Source organism: Ranitomeya variabilis, chromosome 7, assembly GCF_051348905.1.
Source record: "Ranitomeya variabilis isolate aRanVar5 chromosome 7, aRanVar5.hap1, whole genome shotgun sequence".
In the NCBI taxonomy this organism is placed as follows: Eukaryota; Metazoa; Chordata; class Amphibia; order Anura; family Dendrobatidae; genus Ranitomeya; species Ranitomeya variabilis.
Window position 1 is genome coordinate 224,126,679 of NC_135238.1, and position 18,128 is coordinate 224,144,806.

Here is an 18,128-nt window from a genome sequence, read left to right on the forward strand (position 1 = left end):
TGAGATTATGGATTCGTTACTGTTAGTGCAGTGAGATTATAGGTCTTCTACTGTTAGAGCAGTAAGATTATGGATTCTTTACTGTTAGAGCAGTGAGATTATAGATCCTCTACTGTTAGAGCGGTGAGATTATGGATCCGTTACTGTTAGTGCAGTGAGATTATGGATTCTTTACTGTTAGAGCAGTGAGATTATGAATTTGATACTGTTAGAGCAGTGAGATTATAGATCCTCTACTGTTAGAGCAGTGGGATTATGGATTCATCACTGTTAGAGCAGTGAGATTATGGATTCTTTACTGTTGGTGCAGTGATATTATGGATTCTTTACTGTTAGAGAAGTGATATTATGGACTCTTTACAGTTAGAGTGGTGAGATTATGGATTCTTTACTGTTAGTGCAGTGAGATTATGGATTCTTACTGTTAGAAAAGTGATATTATGGATTCTTTATGGTAAGAGCAGTGAGATTATGGATTCGTTACTGTTAGAGAAGTGATATTATGGATTCTTTATGGTTAGAGTGGTGAGATTATAGATCATCTACCGTTAGAGCCGTGAGTTTATAGATCCTCTACTGTTAGAGCAGTGAGATTATGGATTCGTTACTGTTAGAGCAGTGAGATCATAGATCCTCTTCAGTTAGAGCAGTGTGATTATGGATTCGCTACTGTTAGAGCAGTGAGATTATGGATTCGTTACTGTTAGAGCAGTGAGATTATAGATCCTCTACTGTTAGAGCAGTGTGATTATGGATTCGCTACTGTTAGAGCACTGAGATTATGGATTCTTTACTGTTAGTGCAGTGATATTATGCATTCTTTATGGTCAGAGTGATGAGATTATGGATTCTTTACTGTTAGTGCAGTGATATTATGGATTCTTTACTGTTAGAGTGGTGAGATAATAGATTACTATTAGAACAGGTTCAAGGAGTGTCTGGATGTCTTTCTTGAAAAATAGAATATCACTGGTTAAGAAAACTAAATTTTGGAGATGGGCTGTTGATCCAGAGAACTAGTCTTATTCCTACTTGTGGAAACACTCCAGGGAGAGGCCTGACTAGGCTGATGCTGTCCCCGGAGTGCTTCTCCTGCCTCACCCCAATTAATTGACAGGTCTCTTGCATGTATGTACATAGAGAGAAACCTGTCAATCAAATGGTAGGGGGCGGAGAGATGCCAGCTGGCGAACACATCAGACTAGTCTCTCTACTGTCCCTGCCCAGCTTTTCAAAGTATGTTCACTCTGAAAAATCTTAGTGTATAAACGTAAAATATTCCATCAATCCTGCATCATCCTGTAGTTTGAAAAGCATGAATCTCAAGACAGGTTCCCTTTAAAACTATGAAACTACAAGTTTTGACTTTTCAGAATAAGCTATCCTATGTCTTACATGAGGAATAACACTATTTCTGGCCATTACATAACATTTATTCTGCATTTCACAAATTTTGTCTTCTGCGGCTTCTATCTTTGAATTTGCAGCTGACTCTGAGCTGATGGGAAACCAGCTGCCTTGATGTCTCCATACACATCATACAGACACGAGTGACTCCTGCTCTTCATTCCTTTGCATGCAGAGGGAAGCAGCAGCATTAGCAGGGAGGATGCTATACAGCAGCACTGAACTGTGTAGATGTGACTACAATGCTGGGTGAGGTAAAAGACTTGTTAGAAATCTCAACACAATCTTTCTTTGTCTACTTCTGCCTCGCTTCTAACTCTGCCTTCCCAACCCATTATTAAATATACTAGGTTGTGTAATCGGAAACCTCAGTGTCCTGAATTTTTGGGATAAGATTTATTACATTTTTTAGATTTGCCCGTACTGCTGATTTAAGCAAAATTCATTTCAAGTACAGTTCTCATTTATAGGATTTGGGCACCTTTGGTAGCAACATTTTTTCTCACCTATTTTTGGCTAATAATAATCATTTTTGCAAAATAACCCTATTACTAGACTAATGTCGGCTCTACCTAGCCACAGAGGTTGGCACCCTGAATTATGCAATTGGCGCCCCCACTCAAAGTCAACTTGCCCTAATATCCCCTCTTATATACTATATGTCTAGAGGCAATCCAAGCATAATGGCTAATGCAAAAAACACATAGTAGAACCCCAAATAGTCGTCAAAAATTACATGTAGAGGTCAAATAGATGTTACAGGGAACCAAGGTGTCTCAATGGGGTGTGCCAATCCTTATCCATAATGTGCCAAAATGTCAAGTGAAAGGATAAATAACTATAGGCCAAAAAGACAAAGTAATGCAACAAAATGTAATAATATTCATAATAACAAGTGCGATATTAGAAAAATAACTGATCCAAATGTACATAATGTGCCGTATTCAACCCAATCTCAAATTAGTACGAAGAATCCTGTACTCAACGCGTTTCCCCAAAATAGCTTCCTCAGGAGTTCATTCTGTGTAAGTTCATCATAAATTCATCAATTACTCAAAGATATATATAGAATGCCAATACTTGGCTTCTAGATACGATTGTGGCACCTATGTGATAATAAGGGGCATAGGTTGGACATGATATCCAGATAGGTTAGCATAACGCCAGGTAACATCTCCAAGATAGTTCCCACCATGCAGCATGTCATGTGACGACAAATTTAGCGCCATAAATAAGAATAAAAGGGAGTGACGTATCTTGGAACGCATTTTGTGCTCCAACTGTATCACCCACGAGCAAAAAGTGATGTTGCGAGACATCGATAGGGAATGGCGCCGGTCTGAAAAAGACAATGGAACGCTCCAGATGGAGCACTTGGTGAGAAACATTCATTTCCCCAATTTTTTTTTTTTAAGTGTCAATTTTAACTCTCAGACAACAGAGGGTTACATTTATTTAAGAGGAACTAAAATCATTACAGGAATCACGTGTAGATTTTTTCATTTCCCTTCAAAATGGCCCACAGCAGGGATCAATTAGAGTGTGGCCCTGTGAGGTAATGGAGCCGAGCCACACTTTGATTGGAACCTGCTGCTGTTTATAGACCGGGTAGTAGAGCGATCGATAGATGCCGAGGAGACGTTTTGGTATGTGAGTGCGATGCTCCCTGGAGTATATTTTAGAAATTTGTCATGGACCAGTTAGTTAAGACACCAAACAAGAAACATGTACTTAGAACTTCCAACTCACTTTCTCAGGTGTTCAAAAAGAACTTTCATGGTATCTCGGTTACATGGCGGCAGCTGCTTCACCAGCGTCCTCAGCGTTTTAATTTGACGGTCTCTTTCTGGAAGTTCTGTAGGAAATAGAAGAGTAGAGAAAGTAAGAAAAAAGACAGCAACAAAACAAAAGAAGTAAAAGTAAACAAAATAAAACTTATCTAAAAACTTTTTTTCCTCAAAAAATAAATAAAAGGTCAGTTTTTGGGAAAGTCTATATACATATAAGAGGCAGCTTAGATTCATCTGTACAGTTACTGGCGATGCACAGCAGAGAGGCACATGAGAGAGGCACAACAGAGATTTATAGCAGAGAGGCACAGCAGAGATTCATAGCAGAGAGGCACAGCAGAGATTCATAGCAGAGAGGCACAGCAGAGAGACACAGCAGAGATTCATACCAGAGAGGCACAGCAGAAAGGCACAGCAGAGATTCATAGCAGAGAGGCACAGCAGAGATGCACAGCAGAGATTCATAGCAGAGAGGCACAGCAGAGAGGCACAGCAGATATTCATAGCAGAGAGGCACAGCAGAGATTCATACCAGAGAGGCACAGCAGAAAGGCACAGCAGAGATTCATAGCAGAGAGGCACAGCAGAGAGGCACAGCAGAAAGGCACAGCAGAGATTCATAGCAGAGAGGCACAGCAGAGAGGCATAGCAGAGAGGCATAGCAGAGATTCATAGCAGAGAGGCACAGCAGAGAGGCACAGCAGAGATTCATAGCAGAGATTCATAGCAGAGAGGCACAGCAGAGATTCATAGCAGAGAGGCACAGCAGAGAGTAATAGCAGAGAGGCACAGCAGAGAGTAATAGCAGAGAGGCACAGCAGAGAGGCATAGCGGAGAGGCATAGCAGAGAGGCACAGCAGAGAGGCATAGCAGAGAGGCATAGCAGAGATTCATAGCAGAGAGGCACAACAGAGAGGCACAGCAGAGAGGCACAGCAGAGATTCATAGTAGAGAGGCATAGCAGAGAGGCACATCAGAGATTGATAGCAGAGAGGCACAGCAGAGAGGCATAGCAGAGAAGCACAGCAGAGATTCATAGCAGAGAGGCACAGCAGAAAGGCACAGCAGAGATTCATAGCAGAGAGGCACAGCAGAGAGGCACAGCAGAGATTCATAGCAGAAAGGCACAGCAGAGAGGCATAGCAGAGATTCATAGCATAGATTCATAGCAGAGAAGCACAGCAGAGTTTCATAGCAGAGAGGCATAGCAGAGAGGCACAGCAGAGATTCATAGCAGAGAGGCATAGTAGAGAGGCATAGCAGAGAGGCACAGCATAGATTCATAGCAGAGAGGCACAGCAGAGAGGCATAGCAGAAAGGCATAGCAGAGATTCATAGCAGAGAGGCACAGCAGAGAGGCATAGCAGAGATTCATAGCAGAGAGGCACAGCAGAGAGGCATAGCAGAGAGGCATAGCAGAGATTTATAGCAGAGAGGCACAGCAGAGAGACACAGCAGAAAGGCATAGCAGAGATTCATAGCAGAGAGGCACAGCAGAGAGGCATAGCAGAGATTCATAGCAGAGAGGCACAGCAGAGAGGCACAGCAGAGATTCATAGCAGAGAGGCATAGCAGAGATTCATAGCAGAGAGGCACAGCAGAGAGGCACAGCAGAGAGACACAGCAGAAAGGCATAGCAGAGATTCATAGCAGAGAGGCACAGCAGAGAGTAATAGCAGAGAGGCACAGCAGAGAGTAATAGCAGAGATGCACAGCAGAGAGGCATAGCAGAGAGGCATAGCAGAGATTCATAGCAGAGAGGCATAGCAGAGAGGCACAGCAGAGAGGCACAGCAGAGAGACACAGCAGAAAGGCATAGCAGAGATTCATAGCAGAGAGGCACAGCAGAGAGTAATAGCAGAGAGGCACAGCAGAGAGTAATAGCAGAGAGGCACAGCAGAGAGGCATAGCAGAGAGGCATAGCAGAGATTCATAGCAGAGAGGCACAGCAGAGATTCATAGCAGAGATTCATAGCAGAGAGGCACAGCAGAGAGTAATAGCAGAGAGGCACAAGAGAGAGTAATAGCAGAGAGGCACAGCAGAGAGGCATAGCAGAGATTCATAGCAGAGATTCATAGCAGAGAGGCACAGCAGAGAGGCACAGCAGAGATTCATAGCAGAGAGGCATAGCAGAGAGGCACAGCAGAGATTCATAGCAGAGAGGCACAGCAGAGAGGCATAGCAGAGAAGCACAGCAGAGATTCATAGCAGAGAGGCACAGCAGAAAGGCACAGCAGAGATTCATAGCAGAGAGGCACAGCAGAGAGGAACAGCAGAGATTCATAGCAGAAAGGCACAGCAGAGAGGCATAGCAGAGATTCATAGCATAGATTCATAGCAGAGAAGCACAGCAGAGATTCATAGCAGAGAGGCATAGTAGAGAGGCATAGCAGAGAGGCACAGCAGAGATTCATAGCAGAGAGGCATAGCAGAGAGGCACAGCAGAGAGGCACAGCAGAGATTCATAGCAGAGAGGCACAGCAGAGAGGCATAGCAGAGATTTATAGCAGAGAGGCATAGCAGAAAGGCATAGCAGAGAGGCATAGCAGAGATTCATAGCAGAGAGGCACAGCAGAGAGGCATAGCAGAGAGGCATAGCAGAGATTCATAGCAGAGAGGCACAGCAGAGAGGCGAGTTCTCAGTTTAAAGCAGGCAAGCCATTGGATAGTATTAGGAGTAGTGCGTACAGAAGGGAGGGAAAGGAAGTTCCAGCACCTATAGCACTGGCAGAACACTAATGAAGAGAAACTAATGAAAGGTGGATGGCAAGTTAAACATCATGAAAATTGGGACAGTTCCCAGACATCGTAGACTTGTTGTGTGGTGACTGGTGAGGGCAGGAAGACAATGCTTTTTCTGCCATTTTGGGTGAAAGGACAGGTAATATTTTTAAGACATGGCAGCCATATTTATTTCCTATTGAATGCATTATGTTTGCAGCATGCCATCATATATCAGTCACCTGGAGGTGCTCATGTCCTTCTTATAGTCGCCCTACATATTACTGTGAGCACAAATCCTACATAACTTTTATTACTTTCAAGAAATCCTTTGGTCAGCTAAGAAAAAAAAAACCTACTGGATCTCTTCGTTTTTCAGCGAAAGTCCCTCTTGCTGAACATGAAATGATTTATCACAGGCTCACAGCTGGAATTTACTCAGTCACTTAATAGGACATTAAGAGCAGCAATTAAGCCGTACTCCCCAAACAGAAACAACATCACTTGCTTGAGTTTGCTCTTCACATGTCCTTGTGTCTATATTTACCGCACCAAAAAAGCCGCTATTGCCTGGATTTTACCAAATCTTCTCCACAACTGACAATCAGATCCGTGCACCATTCCCGGAGCAGCGAGGGAGTCCGGATAACCATTAAACAAGACACCGTCCATGTTGGCACTAGCACAGTATAAATCATTCTCCAAGAACCCACTGTGCGACTTGTCTGCCAGAACCTGCGTGCAACAATGACTTCATAAATCTGATAACAATTTTAATGTGCCGTAAAATCACCCTTCAGGCAGGAGGCTTGACTCCCAGAGACGTACCTATCCATAGGAATACAGTCTGGAAACATATGCTGCAGAGGTGTGAGCGTGATTTATCTTATTACCTCCTGTCTAACACCGACTTATAGAAAAAGTAACATCAGCTTCTGTATTCAAGTAAATGTGAGCGTATTTTACACTATAAATATACACTCACCGGCCACTTTATTAGGTACACCATGCTAGTAACGGGTTGGACCCCCTTTTGCCTTCAGAATTGCCTCAATTCTTCGTGGCATAGATTCAACAAGGTGCTGGAAGCATTCCTCAGAGATTTTGGTCCATATTGACATGATGGCATCACACAGTTGCCGCAGATTTGTCGGCTGCACATCCCAAAGATGCTCCATACAAGGCAGGATGGATCCATGCTTTCATGTTGTTTACGCCAAATTCTGACCCTACCATCCGAATGTCGCAGCAGAAATCGAGACTCATCAGACCAAGCAACGTTTTTCCAATCTTCTACTGTCCAATTTCGATGAGCTTGTACAAATTGTAGCCTCAGTTTCCTGTTCTTAGCTGAAAGGAGTGGTACCCGGTGTGGTCTTCTGCTGCTGTAGCCCATCTGCCTCAAAATTCGACGCACTGTGCGTTCAGAGATGCTCTTAGGCCTACCTTGGTTGTAACGGGTGGCGATTTGAGTCACTGTTGCCTTTCTATCAGCTCGAACCAGTCTGCCCATTCTCCTCTGACCTCTGGCATCAACAAGGCATTTCCGCCCACAGAACTGCCGCTCACTGGATTTTTTTTCTTTTTCGGACCATTCTCTGTAAACCCTAGAGATGGTTGTGCGTGAAAATCCCAGTAGATCAGCAGTTTCTGAAATACTCAGACCAGCCCTTCTGGCACCAACAACCATGCCACGTTCAAAGGCACTCAAATCACCTTTCTTCCCCATACTGATGCTCGGTTTGAACTGCAGGAGATTGTCTTGACCATGTCTACATGCCTAAATGCACTGAGTTGCCGCCATGTGATTGGCTGATTAGAAATTAAGTGTTAACAAGAAGTTGGACAGGTGTACCTAATAAAGTGGCCAGTGGGTGTAGATTTTATATATATATATATATATATATATATATATATATATATATATATATATATATTTTTTTTTTTTTTTTTTTTTTTGAGTCACTGTGTACATTACTGATCCTGTACTGATCCTGAGTTACATCCTGTATTATACTCCAGAGCTGCACTCACTATTCTGCTGGTGCAGTCACTGTGCACATACATTACATTACTAATCCTGAGTTACATCCTGTATTATACCCCAGAGCTGCACTCGCTATTCTGCTGGTGCAATCACTGAGTACATACATTACTGATCCTGAGTTACATCCTGTATTATACTCCAGAGCTGCACTCACTATTCTGCTGGTGCAGTCACTGTGTACATACATTACATTACTAATCCTGAGTTACCTCCTGTATTATACCCCAGAGCTGCACTCACGATTCTGCTGGTGCAGTCACTGTGCACATACATTACATTACTAATCCTGAGTTACATCCTGTATTATACCCCAGAGCTGCACTCGCTATTCTGCTGGTGCAATCACTGAGTACATACATTACTGATCCTGAGTTACATCCTGTATTATACTCCAGAGCTGCACTCACTATTCTGCTGGTGCAGTCACTGTGTACATACATTACATTACTGATCCTGAGTTACATCCTGTATTATACCCCAGAGCTGCACTCACTATTCTGCTGGTGCAGTCACTGTGTACATACATTACATTACTGATCCTGAGTTATGTCCTGTATTATACTCCAGAGCTGCACTCACTATTCTGCTGGTGCAGTCACTGTGTACATACATTACATTACTGATCCTGAGTTACATCCTGTATTATACCCCAGAGCTGCACTCACTATTCTGCTGGTGCAGTCACTGTGTACATACATTACATTACTGATCCTGAGTTACATCCTGTATTATACTCCAGAGCTGCACTCACTATTCTGCTGGTGCAGTCACTGTGTACATACATTACATTACTGATCCTGAGTTACATCCTGTATTATACTCCAGAGCTGCACTCACTATTCTGCTGGTGCAGTCACTGTGTACATACATTACATTACTGATCCTGAGTTACATCCTGTATTATACCCCAGAGCTGCACTCACTATTCTGCTGGTGCAGTCACTGTGTACATACATTACATTACTGATCCTGAGTTACATCCTGTATTATACTCCAGAGCTGCACTCACTATTCTGCTGGTGCAGTCACTGTGTACATACATTACATTACTGATCCTGAGTTATGTCCTGCATTATACTCCAGAGCTGCACTCACTATTCTGCTGGTGCAGTCACTGTGTACATACAGTACATTTCTTATTCTGTTCTGATATAGAGTTGCAGCATGTAATATAATTCAGAGCTGCATTCTAAATTCTCGAGATTTTAAGAAAACCTGAAGCTAAAATCTCAACATTCCTTGCATTTTGGGAAGTGTAATCTTAATTGCACATGGCTCAGTGGTTAGCACTGTATGGTGGCTCAGTGGTTAGCACTGTATGGTGGCTCAGCGGTTAGCACCGTTGCCTTGCAGCACTTGGGTCCTGGGCTCAAAACCCACCAAGGACAACATCTGCAAAGAGTTTGTATGTTCTTCCCGTGTTTGCGTGGGTTTCCTTTGGGTTCTCCTGTTTCCTCCCACACTCCAAAGACATACTGTTGGGGACAGTGATGATGTCTGTAAAGCGCTGACAATTATGATGGCGCTATATGAGAAAAGCAGAGTAAATAAATAATAAAATATTGATATAAGATAAGAAAAAAGTGTCTCTACAGTGTAGCAGTTCTGGGTTGTTTTTAAAGACAGTGGTCTAAATTGTGATTACACCTCTGGTCTATAATTTATGGTATATGGTGATTTTTGATTTTTTTCCTCTGGGAATAGTCCAGTGATATCCCCTAAGTGTCAAAATAGGACATATACAGTGGGGCAAAAAAGTATTTAGTCAGTCAGCAATAGTGCAAGTTCCACCACTTAAAAAGATGAGAGGCGTCTGTAATTTACATCATAGGTAGACCTCAACTATGGGAGACAAACTGTGAAAAAAAAATCCAGAAAATCACATTGTCTGTTTTTTTATCATTTTATTTGCATATTATGGTGGAAAATAAGTATTTGGTCAGAAACAAACAATCAAGATTTCTGTCTCTCACAGACCTGTAACTTCTTCTTTAAGAGTCTCCTCTTTCCTCCACTCATTACCTGTAGTAATGGCACCTGTTTAAACTTGTTATCAGTATAAAAAGGCACCTGTGCACACCCTCAAACAGTCTGACTCCAAACTCCACTATGGTGAAGACCAAAGAGCTGTCAAAGGACACCAGAAACAAAATTGTAGCCCTGCACCAGGCTGGGAAGACTGAATCTGCAATAGCCAACCAGCTTGGAGTGAAGAAATCAACAGTGGGAGCAATAATTAGAAAATGGAAGACATTCAAGACCACTGATAATCTCCCTCGATCTGGGGCTCCACGCAAAATCCCACCCCGTGGGGTCAGAATGATCACAAGAACGGTGAGCAAAAATCCCAGAACCACGCGGGGGGACATAGTGAATGAACTGCAGAGAGCTGGGACCAATGTAACAAGGCCTACCATAAGTAACACACTACGCCACCATGGACTCAGATCCTGCAGTGCCAGACGTGTCCCACTGCTTAAGCCAGTACATGTCCGGGCCCGTCTGAAGTTTGCTAGAGAGCATTTGGATGATCCAGAGGAGTTTTGGGAGAATGTCCTATGGTCTGATGAAACCAAACTGGAACTGTTTGGTAGAAACACAACTTGTTGTGTTCGGAGGACAAAGAATACTGAGTTGCATCCATCAAACACCATACCTACTGTAAAGCATGGTGGTGGAAACATCATGCTTTGGGGCTGTTTCTCTGCAAAGGGGCCAGGACGACTGATCCGGGTACATGAAAGAATGAATGGGGCCATGTATTGTGAGATTTTGAGTGCAAACCTCCTTCCATCAGCAAGGGCATTGAAGATGAAACGTGGCTGGGTCTTTCAACATGACAATGATCCAAAGCACACTGCCAGGGCAACGAAGGAGTGGCTTCGTAAGAAGCATTTCAAGGTCCTGGAGTGGCCTAGCCAGTCTCCAGATCTCAACCCTATAGAAAACCTTTGGAGGGAGTTGAAAGTCCGTGTTGCCAAGCGAAAAGCCAAAAACATCACTGCTCTAGAGGAGATCTGCATGGAGGAATGGGCCAACATACCAACAACAGTGTGTGGCAACCTTGTGAAGACTTACAGAAAACGTTTGACCTCTGTCATTGCCAAAAAAGGATATATTACAAAGTATTGAGATGAAATTTTGTTTCTGACCAAATACTTATTTTCCACCATAATATGCAAATAAAATGATAAAAAAACAGACAATGTGATTTTCTGGATTTTTTTTTCACAGTTTGTCTCCCATAGTTGAGGTCTACCTATGATGTAAATTACAGACGCCTCTCATCTTTTTAAGTGGTGGAACTTGCACTATTGCTGACTGACTAAATACTTTTTTGCCCCACTGTATAACTTAGCATTGAAGCAGACCATACAGTTGCTATGAGGTGCTGGCAAAAATGAGGCCCAGGCAATCTCACTGAGATTGCTCGTGGGCGGAGAGAACCAGTGCAGCAGTCCCCTCCCCAGAGGATCAGGGAGGAGTGGCAAAGCGCAACCCCACAACTAAACATCCATTTCTATCATTGCTGTGGGGCCCCTGCTCCTTCATGCAAGCCCCTGGCAAGGAGATTAAGTTGCTATACAATGCACTGACTCTCTATACAACACAGACTTGTTTTATTATTTGTTCTATCCTATGCATACATTTCTTTTACACATTGTATCTTAGTTGTACACCCTGTAGGCCTAGCAGTTGAAAAAATGCTTAATCTTCTCATCTTTTTTACTAGGACTTTGGACTAAAATATTTTGGTGAACTTTACATTTAATGGGATTTTTCTCTGCTCAAAACGTTATTCAGATCGTCTGCAGACTTCACATTCCATCCGAATGGAAGAAGAAGAAATGCAACGTTGAAGAACTTATCTTTATATAACAAATAGACTTTAGTTCCCGAATTCTAAAAAACCCTCTAAAAAAATGTGTTACTGGCAAAAACAAGAGACAATTCATTATCACATTTTCATCTTTTTTTATCTAGTTTGTGGTGTGTGCACCTGTTTTTCATTTGCGCCTTATTTTTTAGTCTATATTATGTATTTACCTGTTTGTTTTTGTTTGTCATTGTGATGTCATTATTAAGATGATGAAAAATGTATGCACAAATGTACTTTAGTCCCCCCGTTCACCCACACCCCAGAATATGTGGCTATTTGTGTTAAAAGCAAAAGAAATGAGCCGGGCTATAAGCTGGTATAGAAGCAAAGTGTGAGAGCATGTTCACACTATGGCCATTTCACACACAAAACCCCAAAATAACCCACATAAAAAGTAAAATGAGCAAGTAAATCACTAAATGGTCCACTCTTCTTTGCAGATCATCTCTAAATCATTAAGATTTTGAGGCTGTCTCTTGGCAACTCGGAGCTTCAACTCCTTCCATAAGTTTTCTATGGGATAAAGGTCTAGAGACTGGCTAGGCCACTCCATGACCTTAATGTGCTTCTTTTTGAGCCACTCCTTTGTTGCCTTGGCTGTATGTTTTGGGTCATTGTCTTGCTGGAAGACCCAGCCATGACCCATTTTTAATGTCTTGGCGGAGGGAAGGAGGTTGTCACTCAGGATTTTACGGTACATGGCTCCATCCATTCTCCCATTGATGCGGTGAAGTAGTCCTGTGCCCTTAGCAGAGAAACACCATGCTTGACAGTGGGGATGGTGTTTTTTGGGTCATAAGCAGCATTTATCTTCCTCCAAACACGGCGAGTTGAGTTCATGCCAAAGGCCTCAATTTTTGTCTCATCTGACCACAGCACCTTCTCCCAATCACTCACAGAATCATTCAGGTTTTCATTGGTAAACTTCAGATGGGCCTGCACATGTGCCTTCTTGAGCAGGGGACCTTGCGGGCACTGCAGGATTTTATACCTTTATGGCGTAATGTGTTACCAATGGTTTTCTTGGTGACTGTGGTCCCAGCTGCCTTGAGGTCATTAACAAGTTCCCCCGGTGTAGTTTTAGGCTGATCTCTCACCTTCCTCATGATCAAGGATACCCCACGAGGTGAGATTTTGCATGGTGCCCCAGATCGATGTAAATTGACAGTCATTTTGTATTTCTTCCATTTTCTTACTATTGCACCAACAGTTGTCTCCTTCTCACCCAGCGTCTTATTTATGGTTTTGTAGCCCATTCCAGATTTGTGCAGGTCTATGATCTTGTCCCTGACATCCCTATAAAGCTCTTTGGTCTTGCCCATGTTGTAGAGGTTATAGTCTGATTGAGTCTGTGGACAGGAGTCTTTTATAAAGGTGACTATGTAAGACAGCTGTCTTTAATGCAGGTAACGAGTTGATTAGGAGCGTCTAACTGGTCTGTAGGAGCCAGAACTCTTAATGGTTGGTAGGGGATCAAATACTTATTTCTCACTGCAAAATGCAAATAAATTTATGTAATTTATACAATGTGATTTTCTGGATTTTATTTTTGATATTCTATCTCTTAATGTTAAAATTAACCTACCCTTAACATTATAGACTGTTCATGTCTTTGTCAGTGGGCAAGCCTACAAAATCAGCAAGGGATCAAATACTTATTCCCCCCCCTTGTAATCAGGTCAACGTAGTACCCTATTTTGGACAGTTTATCAGGAGAGGGGGCCCTTACAATGAGGGTACAGGCTGAATAATTAAATCAAATAAGCGGTTATACTGGGAGGTATATTAGAGAGTAAGTATACCACAGCTAAGAGAGAGATTATACAGATACGTATCATATATTGGATATAATCCTCAACATAGTATGTACTTCAGACTGAGCCTTGGGGTCCATTAGTCAAAGAGAGGTGCCCTCATATTCAACGTCTCTAAAGTGCTTCCGTGTGCATCAATAGTTAGTTACCCATTATTATTACCAATATCCATCAGATTGATAAATCAATACAATAGATCAGGATTTCCCAGCCAGTATCCTTATGATGAGTTCAGTCTACGAGACGCGTTTCCCCGTCATGAGGTTCATCAGGAGAACATACTGTCTAAGGTCCATAAAGAGAAGAGTCAAAGACAGCGTGGGAATGGTGCACATCTTCGTGACTCTCGGAGCCGGTATCCGCCAGTATGTTCTCCTGATGAACCGCATGATGGGGAAATACTTGTCTACTTTTCCGAGGTTCCAACCCTACCACTGATAGAGAACTAGGAACATACCGTTCTTTCCAGTCAAGATTGCCAAACTGGTACACAGAGCCTTACAGGTGGGGTAATGCTTAGAAGTTGCACATACCCAGAAAAGAACCAATGACTTGTCCAGGGGTGGATACAGACAGAAAGGGGCCCCTGGGCAAGAAGGGTATATGGGCCCTTAGCAGTCCAATAATGCGAGACTGAAGCTTCTTTCCTCTTTGTAGGTAAATGTAGACGACCCCTGACCGGTTGGGTCCCTGTGCAGCTGCACAGGTTGGGCCGGTGGTATGTCCGCCCCTGGACTTGTCCTCATTACTCTTTGTGTAGTGGTTTATTTCTAATCTATTGTAAAACAAGAAAAGAATGAGAAAAAAAACCCCCAGTAATAGTCAACTTGTGGCAGCTTTAGTCAGCAGTCCTGAGCCGGCGATGATAAACACCTCCACCGGCTCTGGCATTTATCAGGACTGCAATATTATTACCACATACAGTCACAGCTTGGCTACCGTTATCATTGAAGAAAGGCCCAGCTAATCTTAATGGTTTGTAAAGCCGTTACCTGCGCTGGTCCGACATTTATCATGATCACTTTACCTCATAGGCCTAACACACAAAAGGTCTTTTATCTGCGAGGGACATCACTATGAATTATTATTTGCAGCTAGGTAGAAAATTGTGTGTTGCAGATACCTTTTCTCATTATAAATCACGCAGTCACATTCCGCCATTCGGCTACATAAAGCTGCTGAGCTCGGGATTTTTTGCCACACTTTGCTCTTTAAAGCCTGGAGAAAATATTGCGAACTGATGCACTAAAAAGCGTAATATGATTTCTTTTCCCCTTCTCTGGCGCTATGTACCTTTGCCTTCCTGCGCTAGGACAGTTTACGAGGTTCAGCTTCCCTGATGCCAATCCAAAAATGGATAAGAACGAGAAAATACTAAAAGAACAAATGCATTTGTTTCTAGATGTTTGTGTTGGACCTTCCATGACCTTGTGAGGTCCCAGATAAAGTTAAGTTATTCATGTGTAAACTATCATGGCGTCTTTTATGCTTCGATTAGGATTTTGAACATCAGAAATGGTTTTATCATGGAGACATCAAGGCGGTACGTACTGTGCCGGCATTTCATGGCTTGTTGAGCGCCGTCTCCAGATTGTGGAGTGTAAATTGGTCCTTTTATTGGGAACAAAATACAATCAGTGTCCATCTCCGTAGAGTAGAATTGGTTCGATAAGACGGGAAACATTATAGGGAGTTGAGATAAGCTGATGGTCCTCAAGACAACAATGGATGAACTTTTTAGCTTTTTGTCCTTCGAAGACTTTATTTTCCCCAATTAAGACCGCATTGGGTTATACTCCTGATTTCTCCAAGGAATTAACACCTTGCTGCTACTTGCCAGGCTGGATAACCTCCATGATGTAATGAACGCTGGCACCGCGACCTTTTCTAAGTTGATATTATGACTTGATTACACAAATGTGTTCATCCTTTCTGTAAAATCTCTCACGTTACAAATTCAATTCATTTTGTTGTCAGACTAGAAAAAGCTTCAACAGGCTTCAATCCAAATCACGGTCACCGAGTGGCAACGTGTAGATACACGTGGCATAAACATCTCTCGACAGAGTGACACAAAATTAGTTTATTTGTTTTCAAATCTGGTTATTTTGTGTCACTCATCTCTAGAACAAAAGGGATGATAAGGAAGGAAACATCTGTACGATAAGGAAGGAAACATCTGTACGTTGAATATGACTGGGACTACAACAATCCTAAAGACCCACATGAGACTAAAGTCGTCTGAAACCCACCAATATCAATGGGATGAGTCAATGTGTATGGGTCCTTCTGCTTCTTCCCCGACAGCTGAGGTCAGGGGAGAGAAGGATCCATCCTAATAAATTTCAGTGGTCGATCCTTTTGTTCTTCTAGAGATAAGCTGCCGCCAGAGGAATCGGTTAGTGGCTCTCAATATAGGGGCGCTTGATGGAATCGAACATTCATGTGTACGGAGGAATCAGGAGAGATTGATGTAAAATGAATGATTTGTCTCCAAGTTCTCCATACTGTGTATGGAGGTTTTCCAACTGAATCGACATTCATGGTCTTGTCTGGACTCTCAAGGCCAACGACGGAAATTATTGACTGCTTTATCAAATATAAAATGATCAGGTTGGTTTTTCTTGGTGCGTTTTTCCTTAATAACGCAGCAACACAAACTTTTGAGCCTGAGTATTTTTCCATTCATTACAGAGCTACATCTGACAACTCTCATAAATTGTTTTCGCAAGCACAAAAAACCAGAGGAACCAATAGACTGAAGGTCCTTAGGTTAAACAAAATTTTAACCCAATAGTGAGCCAGCAGAAGACAACTCATTTTATGACTCTGGAGCCAATCACTTACCACTGGGGTTCGATATTGATGGAGGGTGGTCCTCAGGCACCCAATGAACCCCATCATGACACTAAGGGCTTGTGCAGACCACCATATTTTCCTTCCTACTGTGATCCAAGAAAACTTCGGCTCGCACTTGGCTATACATGTCAATGAGCCCGTGGAAACCATTGGACTGCACTTCGATGACATCTGAGTGCGATCCTAGATTCATGGAATGACAGACTGGAGAAGCTGAAGACATTTTCTTCTCCATCTTCTCCTCATGCACGAGAATTGGATCACACTCTGATCAAACTCTGATCAAACTCTGATCAGAGTGAGGTAGGCATAATCGGTCTGATTCCCTCGGATGAGAGAACATATGCTGGTGTGACCTAAACTATATATAAGCATGACATTTCTGTGTTTTTTGATGTATTGATCTCTGTATCATTAAATGCAGAACTTTTATATTTTTACATAAAAAATATATACTTACAATTTGCACGTAGCATGAAAATAATATATAAAATAATACATTGATAATTATTACAATAATCATGATAAATAATACACAAAATAGTTGTGTATAATAATAACAATAAATACAAATATATATTGTTTCTTTTTTTTTTTGCAGCCCTGATATAAAATCCTAACGATCCAGCGCCGTAACGTACTGAGAAAATACAGAGAATTATACAAAGCCTACAAATTTGTGTTCTTGACGTTGATCTTGTCCTCAACGATTTTGCATTGTAAATTGATAAATGAACTAAACACATTACGCCGCCTGTGTGTGCTCGGTGAATACTGTTCTTTATACTGAGATGCTTAGCTTAATCTTGCAATGTTTTGCATAGATAACATTAATAAGTGAATCTGCTCTCGGAAAACTTGAGCGCTAATGTATCAAACTCCAGGTGTCGGAGACAGAGGGAAATAACCAATAATAGTCATTTTTTAACATATTTAATGGCACTGATTATGCAATATGCAACTCTAAATGGCTTATAGCACATTGTAGCATGGTTCCATCCCATTGGCTGCAGTAGGGTGCAGGCAGATGGATGACAGTGACAAGGAGGAAAGTGCTTTTGCTTATCCGTGCGTTAAGATGCCATCCCGTAGCACTGTGTACTGCAGTCACTTCATTAGGATGCCAGGGTAATGGTAGACTACCACTCAAAGTGACACCCCATTTCCTGCTTACTGAGCGCTTCAACCTCAGCAGATGTCAACAATCTCCGAGTGCTACAGAGCAGACCTAAGATTCTTGTTACTCCATAGCGTTAGTTGTTTCCCTCTTACATGGAGCCATGCACTCGGTGCCCTGTGTGCTACAGGCGTGCCGAGTCCTGGAAACATAGTGGGCCACTAAACAGCATGGCGTCGGGCATTAGCACCATACATCATAACCGTTTCATCATTATTGTCGTCCCCAGCGTGAATGCAAATAATTCATCTCATTCTGATTCCGGAATTAAAGGTTAATCATTGTATAACGGAATTATGGTTCTTTGCCATTTTGAAGATCTCCGCTCGCTGCCATTAAATGGAATCTTCATCTTTACGTCAAGACGGTTAAGCCCGTACAAACGTCAATATTCTCATAGTCCAGTGGTGAATGGCTTCCAGTCGAAAAACA

At 42.4% G+C, this 18,128-nt stretch overlaps 1 protein-coding gene across 1 annotated transcript in view; it reads right to left on the reverse strand.

Moving 5' to 3' along the window:
• ARHGAP15 (Rho GTPase activating protein 15) overlaps positions 1-18,128 on the reverse strand; it is a 690,583-nt gene that overhangs the window by 34,622 nt on the left and 637,833 nt on the right. Inside the window, exon 14 of the mRNA XM_077273018.1 lies at positions 3,157-3,262. Coding sequence (XP_077129133.1) covers positions 3,157-3,262 — 106 coding nt within the window. The remainder of the gene's footprint in view (positions 1-3,156; positions 3,263-18,128) is intronic.